At 47.6% G+C, this 18,551-nt stretch overlaps 5 protein-coding genes and 1 non-coding gene across 6 annotated transcripts; 3 read left to right on the forward strand and 3 right to left on the reverse strand.

Moving 5' to 3' along the window:
• Window positions 1–761: 761 nt before the first annotated feature.
• F4812DRAFT_458853 (cysteine proteinase) lies at window positions 762–4,273 on the reverse strand (the record flags this gene model as incomplete). Its single annotated transcript, XM_047937428.1, has 4 exons — window positions 762–1,954; window positions 2,009–2,940; window positions 2,991–4,204; window positions 4,259–4,273. 4 exons carry the CDS (start codon window positions 4,271–4,273, stop codon window positions 762–764), a joined length of 3,354 nt encoding a protein of 1,117 aa, XP_047790731.1.
• Window positions 4,274–5,176: 903 nt separating this feature from the next.
• Window positions 5,177–7,430, reverse strand: F4812DRAFT_471005 (heme peroxidase; the record flags this gene model as incomplete). The annotated part of the gene is made up of 3 exons (XM_047939045.1): window positions 5,177–5,968; window positions 6,033–6,221; window positions 6,291–7,430. 3 exons carry the CDS (start codon window positions 7,428–7,430, stop codon window positions 5,654–5,656), a joined length of 1,644 nt encoding a protein of 547 aa, XP_047790732.1. The 3' UTR covers window positions 5,177–5,653.
• Window positions 7,431–9,817: 2,387 nt separating this feature from the next.
• F4812DRAFT_t75 lies at window positions 9,818–9,911 on the forward strand. The gene has a single exon. It is a non-coding gene; the product is annotated as a tRNA-Glu (tRNA).
• A 490-nt stretch (window positions 9,912–10,401) lies between these two features.
• On the forward strand, window positions 10,402–12,278 carry F4812DRAFT_367481 (ribosomal protein L4 domain-containing protein). The gene is made up of 4 exons (XM_047931892.1): window positions 10,402–10,579; window positions 10,680–10,900; window positions 11,059–11,209; window positions 11,270–12,278. Exons 2-4 carry the CDS (start codon window positions 10,696–10,698, stop codon window positions 12,027–12,029), a joined length of 1,116 nt encoding a protein of 371 aa, XP_047790733.1. The 5' UTR covers window positions 10,402–10,579; window positions 10,680–10,695; the 3' UTR covers window positions 12,030–12,278.
• Window positions 12,279–12,781: 503 nt separating this feature from the next.
• Window positions 12,782–14,836, reverse strand: F4812DRAFT_458856 (PLP-dependent transferase; the record flags this gene model as incomplete). Its single annotated transcript, XM_047937429.1, has 3 exons — window positions 12,782–13,868; window positions 13,954–14,596; window positions 14,680–14,836. 3 exons carry the CDS (start codon window positions 14,834–14,836, stop codon window positions 12,782–12,784), a joined length of 1,887 nt encoding a protein of 628 aa, XP_047790734.1.
• A 629-nt stretch (window positions 14,837–15,465) lies between these two features.
• On the forward strand, window positions 15,466–18,055 carry F4812DRAFT_426706 (MTHFR-domain-containing protein). The gene has a single exon (XM_047934043.1). It carries the CDS (start codon window positions 15,852–15,854, stop codon window positions 17,868–17,870), a length of 2,019 nt encoding a protein of 672 aa, XP_047790735.1. The 5' UTR covers window positions 15,466–15,851; the 3' UTR covers window positions 17,871–18,055.
• Window positions 18,056–18,551: the final 496 nt, after the last annotated feature.

Here is an 18,551-nt window from a genome sequence, read left to right on the forward strand (position 1 = left end):
GAAGTCGTTGAATTTCCCACTTCTATTCTAACACGCCGATGTAAGAGATGCATACTCTGGAGCCCTGAGAACGAATGCCTTGAAGTAGATACCTAGGTAGGTGTAAGAGTTCGGAAGATAGGTAGCTATCAAACCGCTACACTACCAAAAGGTAGATCGATGTCAACTCGAGGGGTTGGCGATGCTATCTTCACCTATAAGGACAGTACCTAGGTACCTAAAGTATCTGAAATGTCTCAATAAAGCATCGCCGAAAGTACTAAGGTAGGTAAAAACATATGTGGAATGTACTTGTAAGGAGTACTTACGGGTGAATCCCAGTTCGAGCGGCAGACTGTTCATCCGGTCGCTATAACTACATCGCTCAGAACCCATAGTCAATCGTAAGTTACCCTTCGGAGACTACGCGACAACGCTACAACAACGCTGGATAACAATGAAACATGGAAACACAACAAACGCTGAGTCTACGAATGCCAAAATCAGGTCAAAAGTAAAGGTCAACGTTTTTAGCCATTGACCACCCTACGTAACGCCCCGGATTCGCGGAGCAAAGCCAGAATCGCTCTCCACAAGGGGTATACAGGTGCTAACTTTTCAAACATGACCGCCTCCCTAACCTAACGCCGCTCCTATGCAGACATGTATCAAAGTCACAATAATGCTTCTCCATGCTCCTTGGTGAAATAAACCCCATACCTCTTATCTGTTTTTTTCTTCTCGACTTCCGACGTCCTACTGTGATACTTACCTAGTAGAATTTAATCAGAAATATCAATGATATCCGAGTGAACCGGCTCTTCACGTAATTTGGCCGAGGCCATCTTATCGCCGGGTTGCCGGCCAGCGAAATAAGGACTATGTGTTAATATATCCTCTTGCTTTCGCGTTTGATCAACTGGCTTATCGTGATCATGGCAGGGCCCATGCATTTCTCTGGCTGGTTTTTCTGGCAAGTTGGTTCGTTTAGAATCATCATGAATGTGTTTGGCATTCTCTGTCTGTACCTGGAGGACCTCTGAATCATCAACCACCATGGGTCTTGTCGGTGAAGAACCACGGGATGATTCAGGCAGTGGCGAGACAAACTTCGGAGTCTTAGTTCGTTCGGTGTTGTTTTCGTTAGATGCAGTAACACTAGCACTCGCTACGGCTGGAGACCGAGGATATGAACCAGGAATGGGCCGATTCTCCGAATTAGAAATGGGTCTAGTTTCCGTAGAGGCCTCGGGAGTAGTCAATTTTGGCTTCGGTTGGACCACATCGATCTCCTTGTGGATATCGTCCTTTTCCAAGGGCTCAGGCACGTCTCGACATGTAATCTGCTCCTTCAATGGTTGTTTGAGAGGTCGTTCATCTATGGAGCCCCTGGCTCTCCTTTTCAACAAAATAGCTTTGTTGCGCTTTTCTTCCTTATGAAGATCTTCTCGACATTGCTGTTCCTTTTGAAGATCGAAAATCAGGTCTCTAATATTGTTTCGGAGTTCTGATGGATTTAGGTTCCAGTCAATGGCCTGGTGCGACAGTATGTTACGAACGAAGCCATCGGGATCTTTGAGGAACTCCGTTATATATCCTAACAGATATAGCCCGCAATCGCAGTGGTTTGTTTGCTGAGGGACATCCTTAGCAGTCATACCCAAAGCTCCAGGATTTGGTATTTCGATGCCTCTCTTATCCTTGAGCTCTGCAATTAAATATTGTTTAAGACAGCTGCAAGCTGGAGAATGGGCCAATCCTAATGAATCGAGCGTGATGATTTTTGGCTGGTCCGGATTATGCTTCCTAGTACCCGTGCCGTATCCTTTCGCTGTCTTCTTCCGCTGAAGATGGTCGTTCGACGGTTCGATATGCTCCACATCTCCCTTGACATCACTGTGCTGCATTTCTGCGGCTCCGTCCTGCTTATAACCAATCAGTTGTATCTCTGCATTTCGACCTTCGGTGTCCGGGACTATTGTCTGTTTAGTGATACTACTAGAAAAACCCGGGCCTTCGATGGACATACGGCTAAAATGATTCGTGACATCGCTCTGCGCTATAGACTTTACTGATTCAGAGCTTGTGGGTTCGTCTGATTTCGCACTATCAGATGAAGCGCTGGATGCCCCGCGGGAAACTTCTCTGGAATCTTCGACATCCTCCTCGATAGTGATCGTGTTCTTAGGGCGAGCACTGGTGCCCTCTGTCTTGTCTGGAGATGGGACCAGTTTTGGTGCGTTGTAGATGATCGCAACGTACCAATGACTGTATTCATTAATCGGCACGATAATATAATCTTTCGTAAACAAGTCGACTTTAGACGTCCACGCTTTGACACTATCATAGTTGATACTCTGAGTCGTCGACTTTGCTGACTTCAGTTTCTCATAGAAATAGGTGTTCTGGAAATAGATTCTTTCAGCAAGATCTGGCCTTTGTGCTTCCAACGTATGTTGGAGATAACGCAGATAAAAGATGATCAAATTATCGTTTAAGAACTGGCCCTCGTCCAACCGTGGAATATCGTCCTTGTCGACGGTAGCTCTGCCTTTGCCGTGAGGAGGAAATACGAGAGAATTACGCCAATTTTTCTCCCATCCTACATGTTGAGTTGTCCAACCTTCAGGCTCTGGAGACTCAGATCGAGAGCTAGAGCTTTCGACTGCGAACGTCGAACGGGTTAGGCGTACTTGCCGCGAAATGTTGTGAGGCTGGGCATCCTCTGGTAAGACCGTTACTTGAGGGTTCGATAGAGAAGGAAAAGAATGCCTCATCGCGTCCTTCAACTTCTCCGAGCGGGGTAAGACATGTGGCGGGTTTGTCGTCCTCGCCTGTCTTGCATTTGCTAGGTTGTGCTCGATCAACTTCATATCATCTCCTCTCGACTCGTTGTCTCTAGAAACAGTACGGTTACCCGCCAGTAGCATCAAGTTGTCAAGTTCCCTCTCAAGGCGGTCCCTACGAATAACATTAGCGATATTCTTAGATAGTTGGTTAGCAGAACATACTGAGACGTAGACTCATCCACTAAATCCAATTTCTCAGCATCTCTTTTATTCATTCTTGCCCAATTAACAAACGCTTCTAGGTCCGCAGGAGACGAGAATTTTATTATTAGCTTTTGACCACCACTTATTGAACCGTCAATAGGACGCTGAACCGAGGCAATGAGGCAATTGGTTCGTGGTAGGGCACGGATCTTTTGAACCTTGTGCAAATTGACCGTAAGGTATGCATACGCTTTCATGAGCTGGCCTTCAGAATCCACCGGATGAAGGATATGGCTCATCTCGCGTAAATTTAAGAAGCATTTGTCTGTATTGTTCTTTTTATCTGCTTCATATTGCTGGCCACCCGATACGGCCTGGACAACGAGAAGCGGCGAGTGAATGATTTTCATAGCACGATCCAAATCGTTAAGCCCTCTCCCTGGAGCCTGGAGTCTAGTACCAGACGGCTGGGTGAACTTGGTTCGTGGAATATCAGCTCTTTTAGACAAGCTCGGGGAAGGAGCAGGACGCTTCGCTGGCATTTTTTCTTTTATATCTTGTGTTTTTGGTGCCAGTTCATCTGGGCTAGAAACCAGGCTTATAGACCCATTCTCGTTCAGCATCGTATTATCAATGATATCCTCGAGCCTCTGAGCACCAGATGTTGTCTTGAAGCGCTTCCCAACTGCTTCGATAGAGTGTCGGACCTCTGAAGGTTGGTGCGTTTGAGGAGTTGGCATGGCACCAGGGGCCACAATCTCCACATCTCCATCGCTGTCTTCGTTATCAGATCCGACAAAAGAAGTCCCGGCGCCAACCTCTCTACCCAGTTGCCCTACATGGCGCTTTGGAGTGGTATATCGAGGCCGGTTCTTAGGTTGCGGCCTTGTGAAACTGTCCAAGACTCGAAGTTCAGGGACGACCGCGCGAGTCGACTGGACTCCTTTGGCGGATGATTGTGATATAAAGGTCTGTTGGGAATCGCTGTGGTTATCAAAAGAACGTTTGCGCGGAACCGATCGGGCCGCTATCTCGTCATGTTCGGGTATAAGAACGAATTGAGCTTGAGTGTGTGCGTTAGACTCTTCGACCTTCTGGCGTTTTGGTGACGGCGCTAGCGGCGAGGGTGGACGGTGATGTATGGGCGACGATCGTACAGGACGAGAAGGGTTCTGCTTGCTGCCATTAAGATTGTTCATAGGTTTAAAACCACTCAGAGAGTTTAATTTCCCCTATCGCGAGAATTAGGATCTATCCTAATAGTTACATCTGCCTCAAGCACATACCGAAAAAGCAGGCATGTTGCAGGACCCCGTATCGAAAAAAAAAGGTTATGGCTTAGTTCAACTTAGGTCGGTCGCTATTCAGACTTTCGAACCTCCCCGGCGATCTCGGAAAGAATGTCAGGTGAGGTTGGATTCGTGGAGGGCGTGCCCCTGCGATTTGGGAGTCGGCAAGTTTTAACAAAGGGCTGTTTGTGAGAAGAAGCGGCTATCAAAGACGTACCAGTCGACATGCTTGACTCTAGACCCTCGTTTTCGTAGCATATAGATACGCTAATAGGATGCGGTCGATGCAAATAGGCATCGCTTTTTTTTAAAAAAGCAGAAAAGTGTTGAGAGTTACAAAAGTTTATCGCAGGATCATTTAAAAAAATAAAATAAGATAAAAACCCCGGTGGACTTGAAATATCGCTCGCAATCGCAATACGAGAAGCTAAGTCTACGATAAGAGCCTCTGCAGAAGAAAGCTGCAAGAGATAATGATCATGAAAAACTATGGGTGTCGGCCTAGTGAATGTGCGATTTCCAAGATTGTATTCCAATATTGTAGGTAAGGTAGGTGGTAGAGGTATGAGGTACCTAGGCTTCAGGTTCAGCACTCTAGAAAAGCGCAGGGTAGTGGTGGGGGAAATATTGGTTAGTACGTTATCTGCGCATATGATTCATGATCCACGCCTTCCTTACATGCAACCAAAGATCCATCCGAATGGAATAAGTCCAAGTTGGATGTCTGCAGGAGCTGCGGCTGCCAATATTTGAGAATTTAGCTATCACTGTGCATATCAATTGCGCACTGTACCTTGGCTCACCTACAGCCTTGCATTAAACTCATTGCAATTTTACGCTAATGACGTGCTACAAGCCTACGACTCACCACTAAACCCGACAAACCAGCCAGGGGTATCCAGGTTAGAGAAGTAAGTACTGGGCTGCACAAGTATTGTACCTGAACTAAATCTCCCTGTAAGAATAAAACATCGTCTCTTCAACCGTAGCATGTTTCATATCATTTTAGGTTACTAGTATTTCTAGTATACCTATTAAGTCTATCTAAATCATTGTAATGCTCGCTTCTGAAAGCTAGACTCTTATAATAATACCTAGGTGTTACCAGGTAATAAATAAAGATTCCTTGACTTTGATTCTCTTATACCTGTATCGCCTCAATGTACGTACCAGGTAGGTACTTGAGTGTGTGATCAAAAACTGTCCGCTCACGATGCCGTTTGTATGCTAAATAACAGGTATCTATGCGACCGCCCGATACTCCCGCAGCTAAACTTCATATACACATTCTAAACATAAAACTTTAGGTACAGCTTTCCGACGTCTTTGTAACTTGGTCGACAATAAATCAGAAATAAACGAGGCAGTTGACGGTCCAGAAGAGGTTAAAACCTATACGATATTACATGTAGAAGTTGGCGGGTTCTGGAAGGATCGGCATGTTGCTTCTAATTCGCTTGCCGCGTTGAATCCGTCTACAAGAGCAGATGAATCGCTCCCGCTAATGACATCGATCTTTGATGCGTAAGCAAGATCGCCAAGGCCAGTATAAGTTGCTGTATACAAGGTATATGAGCCTATGCAAGTGCTGTTTGTCATGATAGTCGCGGCGCTTTTCAGGGTGGGAACCGGGCGATTAGGATCCCCCGTTGGGGTCTTGTATGAGATCAACATATTAACAGGAAGCAATGTCCGGTCATTGCGAACCTAGAGGGAAAAGGTCAGTGCCTAGAAGAACTAGCCACAGCCAAGAGCTTAAAGATTAACTTACAGCTGCGGTAACGGTGAGTGTGCCCGAAAGGAGGCAACTTTGAGGTTTTTGAATGAAGATGGCATCTTGCATCGTATATGCGTTTCCATTGTTATCGTACAATTTAGTGGTGCCGTCAACCATATTAAGGGTAATGGTGAAAGATGAGATTCCCGTGGAAGTTGGAATGGCGGTATTTATAGGGAACCACTGAATCATTTTAGACCGAGGTTAGGAATATAAGAAGGGAATATAAAAAACGCTGTGTGAAGTACTTACAATAAACTGATCATCGAAACCCTGGGTGGAACCCAGGAGAGTCGTCGTGTATGTACAAGTCGTGTTGCCACAGTTGTTGCCGCCGCTTCGATCTTTATAGTTCAGTGTTAAGCTGGAAACAGAATCGCCCCCTATTTCAGTGGTTCGAACCCGTATATATCCAGTCAATTGCATTGTTGAGGAGTCGGAGTTGAGCTTCAACTGCATATCAACTGGCTTTACAGAATATGGTTTGATAGGATCAGACAAAATCACCCCGTCAGGCACAGTGTCAATCAGCTTTTGAAGAACAGTTGCACATATGTTACTGAACTCAGCGGCATCAGCCAGTGCTTTAATTGTCACGTTACCATCGTAGTTGAACACCTTGTAATCCGAGTTTCTAGTAGCCTTGACCGATGGACCAACCACTAGGGGATTGGTAGTGTTACCAGCAATGTACTCCGTGGCAATCTTGTTATCGAATTGTGCAACAGTCGAGTCCAAAGGGGCCTCGCCATTTGGGGTAGATCCGGCGGGGACAATTGCAGGAAACTCGTTCTCGTGAACACCACCGATAGAATGGCCACAGGCGGTGACTTGGATCATCTCAGTCTTGCTAAATCCCATTCGTGAAAATTGCTGCTCAAATGTGAAAGCAGTATTCTGTGGTAGCGGAACGCCTATGGGACCAGCAGCAAGGGCATCGACTCTTCCACCTGCAACAGGCACCACCGGGCCACCGCAAGACCTGACGGCGTAGTATACGCCTAGCGCAATGAGATCTGCCACACTCGACCGACTCGTGTAGTAGTCGGCCATGAACTTGAGAGTCGAGTTGAAACCTGGGCCGATATTATCTGAGCTGGTTAACTCGTACTGCAAGGAGCCATCTAAGCCGCCAGCTCGTATGCCATTCAGATGTGTAGTCGTAGCCATATCATGAAACGCCGCCCTCAGCCATTCTGCAGCATTCTGTCGACCGGGTCCAGAAGCTTCATTAGAGCACGGGATAACGGTCCCACCAAAATTCGTGGCTTTATATCCTTTGACTTGATACATAATCTCTTCAAGTTCGTCGTTAGGGGACGGCCAGGTAGGATCTGCTATTACGAGGACACACAGCAACACTATCCACCAAACCATACTGCTCCAAGACATGATTAAACGAAGTGAAGGCCGTATGGTATATCAAAATTGAAGGTATAAATTGTTGGACAGTGAAGCTAAGGACAATTTCTTCGACAACGAGACTGTCTCCGGACAACGACGTTCTCTCAGCCGACGGGCATCCGAGTCGATATAAAAAGTGATGACGGAGAGTCGGACCCAAGATCCATGACGAGGAATGATACCGATATGGGAGATATCTCAGCATCTTTATTATGGTATTTACCGTCGTCTCGACAATCGCCTCGTGCCTGGTAATCTTTGGGTAATTTCTGCGAGATAGGAGGGCGAGCCGCCGAAGACTGACAGCTCCAAGTCCCCTGCAGCCACACAATACGAGCCCTTGCAGTGGTGGTACCCAATGCAATGCAACTTCGGATACCGGTCAAAAGCGTATTGGTTCGCCATTGTCCCAGGAGATAATTCCAGCTTGTAAATAAGCTAAACGATTAGACTAACATATCCATTCGTAAACTAAACGGATGCACACATCCGACATGTTGACCCTTCAAAGCTTGAGATGTAAGACTCATATTAGGACGGGCTAGGGAAGCCTAAGTTTTGGAGAAATATCGAACGGACATTTCGCATCGTGAGCCCCAGGAATTAGCCGGCTCCAAGGAATAGAAAGAGTCCTGTAAACACGTTGGGCGTTGCCATCGAAATATTAGTGGAGGGACCATACACCGTTACCTAAATCTATGCAACTATTCTTGTTGGTTCGAGGGCTGAGTACCTAACCTAACCTAGAGTCATTCGACCAGTTTCGCGTTTAATCGACCACTCCAGAATAGCTGAGAGTTCATTTTCGTAAGCCACCAAGACGGGGAACCTTCCGTATTAGTATAATAGGCAGTAACCTTTGAATGATACGCAGTCTGACTCGGATGCACAACATCTCTAGCTTGTTATAGCTGAGTTCAACATAAGGGTAGGTTTGATAGAATCTTACTCTTAACGGATTCAAAATAGCGGTCCTCGGCGCTACCCAGGCAAATGTCGACAGGTGTCATACGACGTATATAGCGATCCATACATATACTAGTTATTATGATGACACTGACCGGGCTGTTGGGCCGTCGGACTCTGGAGTTTGGAGTTTAGAGTTGGCCTGAGCCGTTCATCTTGTCATAGTACATGCATAATGTTGGTGAGATTATATACATATATCTCACTGGGTTGGTATGAATGAAAACAGAAGTGCTCAACGATCCAATGAGGTATCTTGTGCTCTAGTTGCTGATACTAAATCGTAAGACCTAAAGCCGGCCTGTTGTACACAATACAATTAGCTTAAGCGCTATCGAATGTGGACAGAAACAAGAAATGTTAAGATTTGTTTTTTTTGCTCCGATGCTCAAGGCGACGTGAAAAGAACGGGCATCATGAAGAAAGATCAGCAGCGGCTCGTCAGCGGCTCGGGAAAGCACTGCAGGTAATAAGCCAGTAATCTTGGAGATCCTTGACCTTGGTATTTCCTGTCAGCCTGTACGCATTGTAACAAGGTACCACGAAAAAGATCCAGGCCAGGTGTGTACTCCACCAACATCCGTGACTCTCGAGTCTACACTAGTTCGGCGCTATTTCAACTTATAACTTTCTTTGGTATCTTGGTGCATGTCGTCTGATCAAAGCCAACAACTCGGTCCGACGAATATTATCAAGGCAATTATAAAGCTGAATTCTACTCATACGAGGCTTTTATGAAATATGATACGATAGATGTGGTAGTATAGGTATTCGTTGTCCAGATAGGGGAAATGGCACCGCGACGGTCCCCCACGCTCTCATCCGTGAACTCAGCTTCTAGGCTTATGGTATGCACAAAGTCAAGCGATGCGCCTATTTTTAAGTCAATGTTGTAGTAGTACCTGTCAGTTACAATAACAAATGACCCCTGTAAAACGCGTATGGAATAGTTACCAAGATATAATCCTAAGGCAATAGAACCAACCGACTGTTGTTTCCATCGTGATGCCCCGAGTTTACGAAGGGTTAAAACTAAGGGTGTTGGTGCTGTAGCTGGGTACCTGGTATAAGAGCTGTCATATTCTTGCTTTTTCCATGGTTATCGTCCCGTGATATCGCACGTGATACGGGTAAAGGGGTAGAACAAACGCGACCTGGATCAAATAACCAAAATTCAATATGTACTGACATACCTAGTAAACTTGACTGCCCTGTTGAAAGCTTTATTGATAAAGTATTTATGTAATTTCCAAGACCCACCTATGTATTTTCAATGCTCATTATTTCAGTGCCAATATAGAATAAGTGACGCAAAGATTACCTAAAAGAAGCTTGAGTTGGGAACCTCAATTCTTCCGCAAGGAAAGGTCTAAGATATATAGCAAAATTTCTAGTACGTTTGTTAACAATCCGAATTGGTGTAGTGGCTAACATTTGACGCTCTCAAAAGATTTCATTATCACAAGAACCGTCAAGCCCGGGGTTCGATTCCCCGATTCGGAGATTACTTTTGCCTTTTCTTTTTCTTTCCCTTCTTTCAATTCACGGATGTTAAATTTTATAATTTTTTCCCTTTCCATCCCAATCGAAAACTGCTTAGTATATATCATATATCGCATAGAGCAAGGAACTTTGATCGAGCGAGATACTGTCACTTGATGTATGAAGGCTGCTTGTATGAATATTTCAAATAAGAATATGACATGTACGCCGTACTAGTCCTATCAAACTCATAAAACACCCTATTAAGCCTCTTAAAATTACACCCACGGTATTCCGTACAAAGAAAGTTGATAGGATATCGGCATTCCAATCTCGGTGTGCAGCGGGAGTATAACTTTAAATTCAAATTTTTGTTATAGCATCTTGTAGATCATGCGAAGTTCAAGAAAATAGAGGTTATCTTGAATTAGAGCTCAGGCGTACAGTAGCACAGTGCAAATAGCGGGGTAATTCTGAATTTGCTTTACTACTTAGATGCATAATGCATTTAAAGGAGCTAGTAGGTGGGAAAGTGGGTCAATTTCCCCCCCCGAAAAATTCGCTTAGCCCTCGCGCAAACCCACAAGAAAATTAATTCGGTGGTGGGCTTTTTGATTTTTCGCAGTTCAACATCACCAAATCGCAACCTGAGACCATCAACACCCAGCGTCGAGGTAAGTTCAGCGCAAGTTAGTCTCTCTCCCGCTATTTTCATTTTTGTTCTCCTTCTCGATTCCATCTTAATTCAGCTGTTATGTTTTCAATTGACTAATCAGACCAATTCTCCAGCATTACGACCTTCACGATGGCCTCTCGACCGACTGTCACCATCATCGGCAAGGATGGTTCTCCCTCGGGAGCTACCCATACCATTCCTACCGTCTTTTCCTCCCCGATCCGACCTGATATCGTCCAGCAAGTCCACACTGGAATGGCCAAGAACAAGCGACAGCCCTATGCTGTGAGCGAGAAGGCCGGTCACCAAACCTCTGCCGAATCTTGGGGAACTGGTCAGTAGTTTTCGTGTTATTTTTTTTATTAGTTGGGCGTCAGGGAAGAGGAGGTTGGAAATTTCTATCGTGGATATTTTTGATAATGCTCACTCAACGCCGGAATATTGGTCTGGAGATAATAAATCTTCGACTTTACTAACAATATTATTCCATAGGTCGTGCCGTCGCTCGTATCCCCCGTGTCTCTGGTGGTGGTACCCACCGTGCTGGTCAGGCTGCCTTCGGTAACATGTGCCGTTCCGGTCGCATGTTCGCCCCTACCAAGATCTGGCGAAAGTGGCACATCAAGATCAACCAGGGCCAGAAGTGAGTTGATACCAGGATTTTGATTTTGCCTCTGGAGTATACCAACTAACTCTCGAAAAGGCGATTCGCTACTGCCTCTGCTCTTGCCGCTTCCGCTGTCCCCCCTCTACTACTCGCCCGCGGCCACCAGATCTCTTCCGTTCCAGAAGTCCCTCTCGTCGTTGACTCGGCTGCTTTCGAGGGCGGTGCTGCTGCCAAGACCGCTGGTGCTCTCGCCATCCTGAACGCTGTTGGTGCCGCTGCCGACGTCGAGAAGGCCAAGAAGTCGAAGAAGCTACGTGCTGGTAAGGGTAAGCTGCGAGGCCGCCGTCACCGCCAGCGACGTGGACCTTTGATCATCTACGACCCCGAGGTCGACGGCAAGGAGCTTGTCACTGGTACCCGCAACCTTCCTGGTGTCGAGACCAGCTCCGTTTACGCCCTGAACCTCCTCCAGCTTGCCCCTGGTGGTCACCTCGGACGATTCATCGTCTGGACCTCAGCTGCCTTCAAGGCCCTCGACAAGATCTACGGCACCACCACCAAGCCTTCCGAGCTTAAGAAGGACTTCCTTCTACCTTCCAACTTGGTTGCCCAGTCCGACCTGAGCCGTCTGATCAACAGCTCTGAAATCCAGAGCGTCCTCAACGCTCCTAAGGGTGGTCCTCTTACCAAGCGCGCTGCCGTCCAGAAGAACCCTCTTCGCAACAAGCAAGTCATGCTGCGCTTCAACCCCTACTACGCTACCTTCGTGAAGAACAAGGTTGGCCAGCAAAAGGCGGAAGAGGGCAAGCCCCCCAAGCCTCCTAAGGTTTTCCTTGACCTCCTGCGCGAGGTCTAGAGTAGACTAGCTTGGTGAGCAGCGTAGTCTAGAGGAAAGGAGGGGGAAAACGGTAAATCGGTTGCAAATAGTCACGGCGTACTGGATCATAGGGTCTGATGAAATCAATCAATGACATTCTTATTCTGATCGCCACTTCCCCATCTCATCGGTGAATTGTCTATGCATTGTATCGTAATAAGTCCTCCAAGATAGTCTAAATTTCCATTTTTTAATGTTTTATAAATTCACGTGCCAATTTACCTACCTACCCCTTTTCCTTATAACGCGCCAACGTCTTCGTGAAACCGCCCAAATCAGTCCTATCTGTGTGCTAGTTAAAACTCGATTCTCATAAGGCTATTATTAGTATTACTATTGTAAAGTAAATCCAGGCGTTCATTTCGTTTTATATTGACATTTCTATCTGCTATGTGAAAAGGAAAATATGTACCCGAACGACATGCGAACTAAGCACAATATTGTTCGGTCCCAATTTGCTTGGTTTATTCTTCTTCTACTATTCTTATAATGGTATGTATAGCTTTATAATTCTAGAGCTTTGTGGTTTGTTGATATACATATGTGAAGATATATGTGTTTGTGCCTAAGTTCGCACATGAGGATATAGCATAGTCCAACCTCGTGAGTATATAGTACACGTATCTTTCATATGTACTCTCGCTCGCTCACTCAGGCCTCTCACGTACATAGTATGTATTTCAACATATGTTCCAATATATCCTTACTAACATCTTGCATCCCTTACTTACTTAGCATCCCATCCAACCCCCCAGATTCACCAGCTGCGCCTCGTCGTCCTGGGTCTGCGCAGCACTGGATTCTTCCAGTAGCGCCTCTAGTTCCTTGACGTTCTTGATGCGCCAGAACTTCTGGACGCCCTCGCCGAAGCGCAGGGAGCATCTGTCGATGTTCTCCTCGGACTCGGCGGCGAAGCACAGGCGGTAATAGGCCCACCCGCGCTCTTTGCGGATCTTGTCAGTGGCGCTGAACATGAGGCCGGGGCTGACGAGGACGAGGTAGGGCTTGCGGGTAAGGAAGACCATGAGGGCGGTCGACAGCGCGGTGCCGTCCACGAGGTTGCCGCGGGACCCAGCGGCTTTCCAGAGCGGATGCGTCTCGAAGCGCATGTGCAGCCAGAGGAACATGCCGCCGCGGGGCCATTTGAAGTCATACAGCTGGGTCTTGGTGATGACGCCCCAATCGGAGTCCGACCCACGCATCGGCGTCGACTGCTTGAGCTGATACGCATTCTCCTCGAGGATCCTGCACATCCTGTTCATGCGTCTCTCGTACTGGCCTCGCAGCCCAGCGAGCCATCGCACCCAGCCGTCCATCTTCCACCCGCTGAAAGTAGCCCGATCCTTCACGGATCGAGCCGCGAATGCTACCGACGCCTCAGGCTGCGACCCCATGATAGTCTCGGCGATAACAACCTGGGCGAAACCGGACGGCTGCTGCGTGCCCGACTCGCTGACGCGAAGAATGCGCTCGCAAATCGACGGGGTCGAGGTGATCCATCCCATTCGGCATCCCGGAGCCACGGTCTTGGAGAAAGTATCCAATCTCACAACTCGTCCGTCCACATCGATATTAAGGAATGATGGCGCAAGAGAATCCAAGTATTCGTACCCGGATTTCCTTTCGAGGGTATTCGCTATTTGGGGTTCGGGAATCGGCAAATTCCTCGCCTTCGCTTCCTCGACTGCTGCTGAAGGGAACTGGAGGTACCAGTAGGGGTCATCCTCGACGATAATGACATCGTATTTGCTGCAGACCGAGTATAATTCTTTCCTTCTCTCGAGAGAAAGAACACCACTTGTGGGGTTATGACCCATTCTGTAGGACTACGTTTAGTACGATGCGGATCTTCCGGAGTAGGCTGATCATGACGATATGAAGAATTGAAGAGGGAAAAACTCACGTTACAGTGTACAGCAAGTGTGGCCGTTTTCCTTTGCTGTGATCCCAGTTCGAAAGGACATCGTCCAAACTTCCAGGACCATACGGCAACATACCCCCTTCATCCATTTCGATGGGCACGGGTTGGATTCCTCGGGGTTGTGCTTGGGTTAGTACATTGGCGTACATGAAAACTTCGCATAACAAGCCCGGTCGTTCTCGGATGTCGTTTTTCCCTTCTACCCAGACGTTGGTGAATACCTCCAATGTCTTAAACATGCCATCTGATGAGCCGACTGTGAAGATGACCTCTGGCCCACCCCTGTAGGGTACATTTGGATGTAAGTAATCCCGCGCGAATTCGCGAATGAAGGAAAGTAAAGGCGGATATCCATCAGCTTGGCCGTATTGTAAGGCTGTAGCCAGATCTATCTTCTTCCTCGGATCCGAGGCAGGCGCATCGTGTGGCACGACGACGTGAGAGGCTACGGCCGGATTTGAAATCGATGTCGCGGCTAATCGGGAAGATAGCTTGCCATCAGGGTCCGGATAGTTAGGCGTTGGGGTCCATCGATCCGGTCTCGCGGTTTGAGCTTCTAAGGTATCAAAGGGGAAAAGAGTAGCGTTAGGAAGACCTGACATTTCAAAGTTCAACGTTAGTCCCCCTAGAATAGAGTTTGGCACGCAGACATTGTCGACACGATAAAGATGGGATAAATATGAGATAAAGATGATAGGCGTTTCGTACCACCAGCTAGTTGTCCAATGTTCGGTATTTGAAAATACTTATAGAATTCCTTCATTCTACTTGGGGCTCTAGCCTTCGTCACGTCGGAGTAGTGATGAGACATGTCTTTCGGTGGCGGTCGCATCGCGTCGGCGACATTCTGATTGGAGGTATCCATGACGCCACAAAAAGCAATTCTCAACGGCTTCTGACAAGTAATACTTGTGATTTATAAATAGGTATCTTAGGTAATTTTGAAATGTTCTAAAGATGAAATATATACGATGCCGAAGATAGAGTAGGATAAGAAAAGTATTAATATGGGTGTCTACGTAGCAATGTCTGCGTGTGTGTACGGTTTAGGGATTAAGGATGAATAAATACCGTTCTCTTATGTTTTTCTTATCTTAAGTAGGGATCTTAAAAAAGTACTTGGTGTGATTGTGCCTTAAGATTGATTGTATTACAATAGCACGGCGCTCTATGATTGAGTAAACTGGCATTTGGATTATAAATTCGATAAGGACGCAGATAGCCTAGTGAGGTTTAGGAAGAATTCCGAGAAGAAGATTCAGGGGTCCAGAGCAATCCAAAATTCCAAATGAATCCAAACGTGGAAATGTACCTGGGTAACCGACCCTCTGTCACCTTCCTTTCTTTAGCTTTATTAGGTAAGAGATTTGTCCGATTTTCTGCCACTTTAGGTACATCTAGGTACCATGTCCCGTTAATGCGGGGTTCTATGCAGGTACCCCACAACGATGTCAGACCTCGCCGACCGGAACCTTTTACTTAGTAAAATTTCCACAAAGCAAAAGAGAGTCACATAAAGAGGAGAGAGTATATGACTTACCTTACCTAACCTGCTATCTACGGGACGACAGGGTTAGATACTGTATAAAAAGTTCTCATCGCATATCGACTATAGTTATTTATTTTGGACTCACATATCCTTTGACTGAATCCTTTTCGTGCCGATCCGGCCTCTACTGGGCCAACCCCCTCTACGTGTTTTCGACTTTCCCTTGGTGTCGATCGTTAGTCCAATTCAGCTGGGCTTCGGGGGCTAGTTATAAAAGAAGAAGAAAGAAGAAAAAAGGAAGAGGTTATCTACTTGACATACCCCTATATTCACGCTTTCAAAGTCTCTCTTGCAGTTTACAACGAACCGTGGTAAACGGAATCGTTCAAACATGGAGAAGATCACGGACAAGATAGCCGCTTTGCCGGCCGACTCGAATTACTTCTCGCTCGAGTTCTTCCCTCCGAAGACCGCTATGGGCTTTTCCAACCTCCGCGACCGTCTCGATCGAATGGCACGGGCGCTACGACCTTTATTCGTAAACGTAACATGGGGTGCTGGCGGATCTACTGCCACCAAGTCTCTCGAACTCGCCGAGATATGTCAGAGGGAATTGAACTTGACGACATGTCTACATTTGACGTGTACGAACATGAGCCGGAAACTGATTGACAGGGCGTTGGAAGATGCGAAAGCATTAGGTATCAGGAACATCTTAGCCTTAAGAGGCGATCCTCCACGGGCTGCCGAATACCAAGACCCCAATGAGAATCCTGAGGATGCTATAGACGAAACCTTTAAGTGGGCTATTGATTTGGTCCGGTATATAAAGAAGACTCATGGAGATTATTTCTGTATCGGTGTCGCGGCATATCCCGAAGGCCATGCCGACGAGAGCCATCCTTTGGGCCAGAGTCTGGAACACGATCTGCCTTACTTGGTTGACAAGACCCTTGCTGGGGCCGATTTTCTCATGACGCAGCTATTCTTCGACACGGATGCTTACGACGATTTTGAGCGAACCCTGAGGGACCACCCCAGCGGCGCGTTTAAGACAATTCCTATCATCCCTGGGTTGATGCCCATTCAGAGTTACCAAATGATCAAGCGGACGACGAAGCTCAGTCATGCCAAAATACCCGACGCGATAATGTCACGGTTAGACGCCGTGAAGATGGACGACGAGAAGGTCAAAAGCGTTGGTGTAGACATCTTATGCGAGATCGTCGAAAAGGTCAAGGAGATCAAAAGTAGGACACCTGGGCCTAGAGGGTTCCATTTCTACACTTTAAATCTCGAAAAGGCCGTGTCCTTTATCATCGAAAGGTCGGACCTCATACCCCTCAGCTCTCCTATCGAAGAAGAGGCCATCCAGGATATCACATCCAAGATCCCGGCCCTCCAGGTCAACGGATCCCTAGACCACGAACCTCTCCCGGAAGTTTCCCGAAGTAGAAGGCAATCGAACGTCAGCTCGGATACCCGTAACCGCGTCATCGTCTCCGGACGACCGATATCCCATCCCGAATACGAAGCTACCTCGGCCGAAGCCAGCATACCAGCGGAGCCGATCAATAGTCGAGCTAACACCTTGGCGATCTCGGAGGGTGAAGGAGTGCTTGGCCGAGAAGCGACTTGGGACGACTTCCCCAACGGCCGATGGGGTGATGCCCGATCACCCGCATACGGTGAAATAGACGGGTACGGGCCTAGCTTGCACGTCTCCCACGCACAAGCCGTCGGTCTTTGGGGCTACCCCGCCAAACGGGAAGATATCAACGACCTATTCGTGCGACATCTCAAGAAGGAGCTCTCGGCCATCCCGTGGAGCGAGGAGGAATTCAACGAGGAGACGCAGATGATCGCCGACGAGCTCGTCCGGCTGAACCGGAAGGGCTGGTGGACCGTGGCCTCGCAGCCGGCGGTCAACGGGCTGCGGTCGTCGGACCCGGTCTTCGGCTGGGGCCCGCAGCAAGGGTTCGTGTTCCAGAAGGCGTTCGTCGAGTTCTTCATCCCGTCGGCCGAGTGGAGGGTCCTGCTCGAGAAGCTCCAGAGCTCCGAGGTCCAGGACACGGTGTGCTTCTACGCGGCCAACGCGGCGGGCGACTTCGTCTCGTCGGACCTCACCGGCGGCCTGGCCGGCGAGGCCAAGGAGCCCAGCACCAACGCCGTCACCTGGGGCGTCTTCCCCGGCAAGGAGATCGTCACCCCGACCATCATCGAGGAGGTCAGCTTCCGCGCCTGGAGCGAGGAGGCCTTCGGCATCTTCGGCGCGTGGGCCCAGATCTACGGCAAGGGCTCCGACACCGAGAAGCTTCTCGAGAAGGCCAAGGCCGACTCCTGGCTCGTCAATATCATCCATCACGATTTTGTGGATAGGGATGCCTTGTGGCGGTTGTTACTTGACTAACCTACCTAAGTCAGGTAGGTACTAATATATGTATGTACCTATACCTATACCGAAAGGTAAAAAATAAAAAGAGGAAAAGAAAAGAAAGAGGAAAACTAAGAAATTATGCGGGACGGTTCATTCGCGACGAGAGCAATTAGTCTGCCTGCCTGCCTGTCTAGATAGAAAAGTACCTCGATTAGGCTACTAATACCTAGGTATCTACCTATGTAATTCATTCGCACAAACCAGTCCAGTCCGTAAAATTCATTCGCAAACTTGAGAAAAGGGACCGGCCACCCATGTCGTATGAGGGCTAACTTGTATAGCAGACCCGAAAAGCAAGATGCAAACATGAAACTATCGCACACTCGGTACTACCATGTAGATGAGTCGAAATGTTGGTATAGATAGAGTGAGTGAGTGGTGAGGTGGTTGTCTCGACTTAATCCCCCCCTGGACCATCATCCAAACGTCCCCCATAACTATGAACCTCCGGATGGTAAGTAGGTTAGATACTTAGTAGGCACGAAATCTCGGCCCCCGCAACAAACTAAAAGCATACGAATCCACCGTTCCGTTGCCTTTCTTTTCTTTCCCTTTTTTTTTTCTCTGTTCCCGTCCCTTCCCCCCCGATCCCGGTACTGATAAATGAAACGCAGTAAATACGGAAAGACAACGATGCGACGGCGTTGTATTAAA

Source organism: Daldinia caldariorum (assembly GCF_022478825.1).
Source record: "Daldinia caldariorum strain CBS 122874 unplaced genomic scaffold F4812scaffold_7, whole genome shotgun sequence".
Taxonomy (NCBI): domain Eukaryota; kingdom Fungi; phylum Ascomycota; class Sordariomycetes; order Xylariales; family Hypoxylaceae; genus Daldinia; species Daldinia caldariorum.

Bases quoted from the DNA above. Each gene is read 5' to 3' on its own strand.
- F4812DRAFT_367481 (XM_047931892.1), top strand. From the start codon at position 10,696: ATGGCCTCTCGACCGACTGTCACCATCATCGGCAAGGATGGTTCTCCC. The intron at 10,901-11,058 runs GTCAGTAGTTTT...ATTATTCCATAG, and splicing joins TGCCGAATCTTGGGGAACTG to GTCGTGCCGTCGCTCGTATC. The intron at 11,210-11,269 runs GTGAGTTGATAC...ACTCTCGAAAAG, and splicing joins AAGATCAACCAGGGCCAGAA to GCGATTCGCTACTGCCTCTG.
- F4812DRAFT_426706 (XM_047934043.1), top strand. From the start codon at position 15,852: ATGGAGAAGATCACGGACAAGATAGCCGCTTTGCCGGCCGACTCGAAT.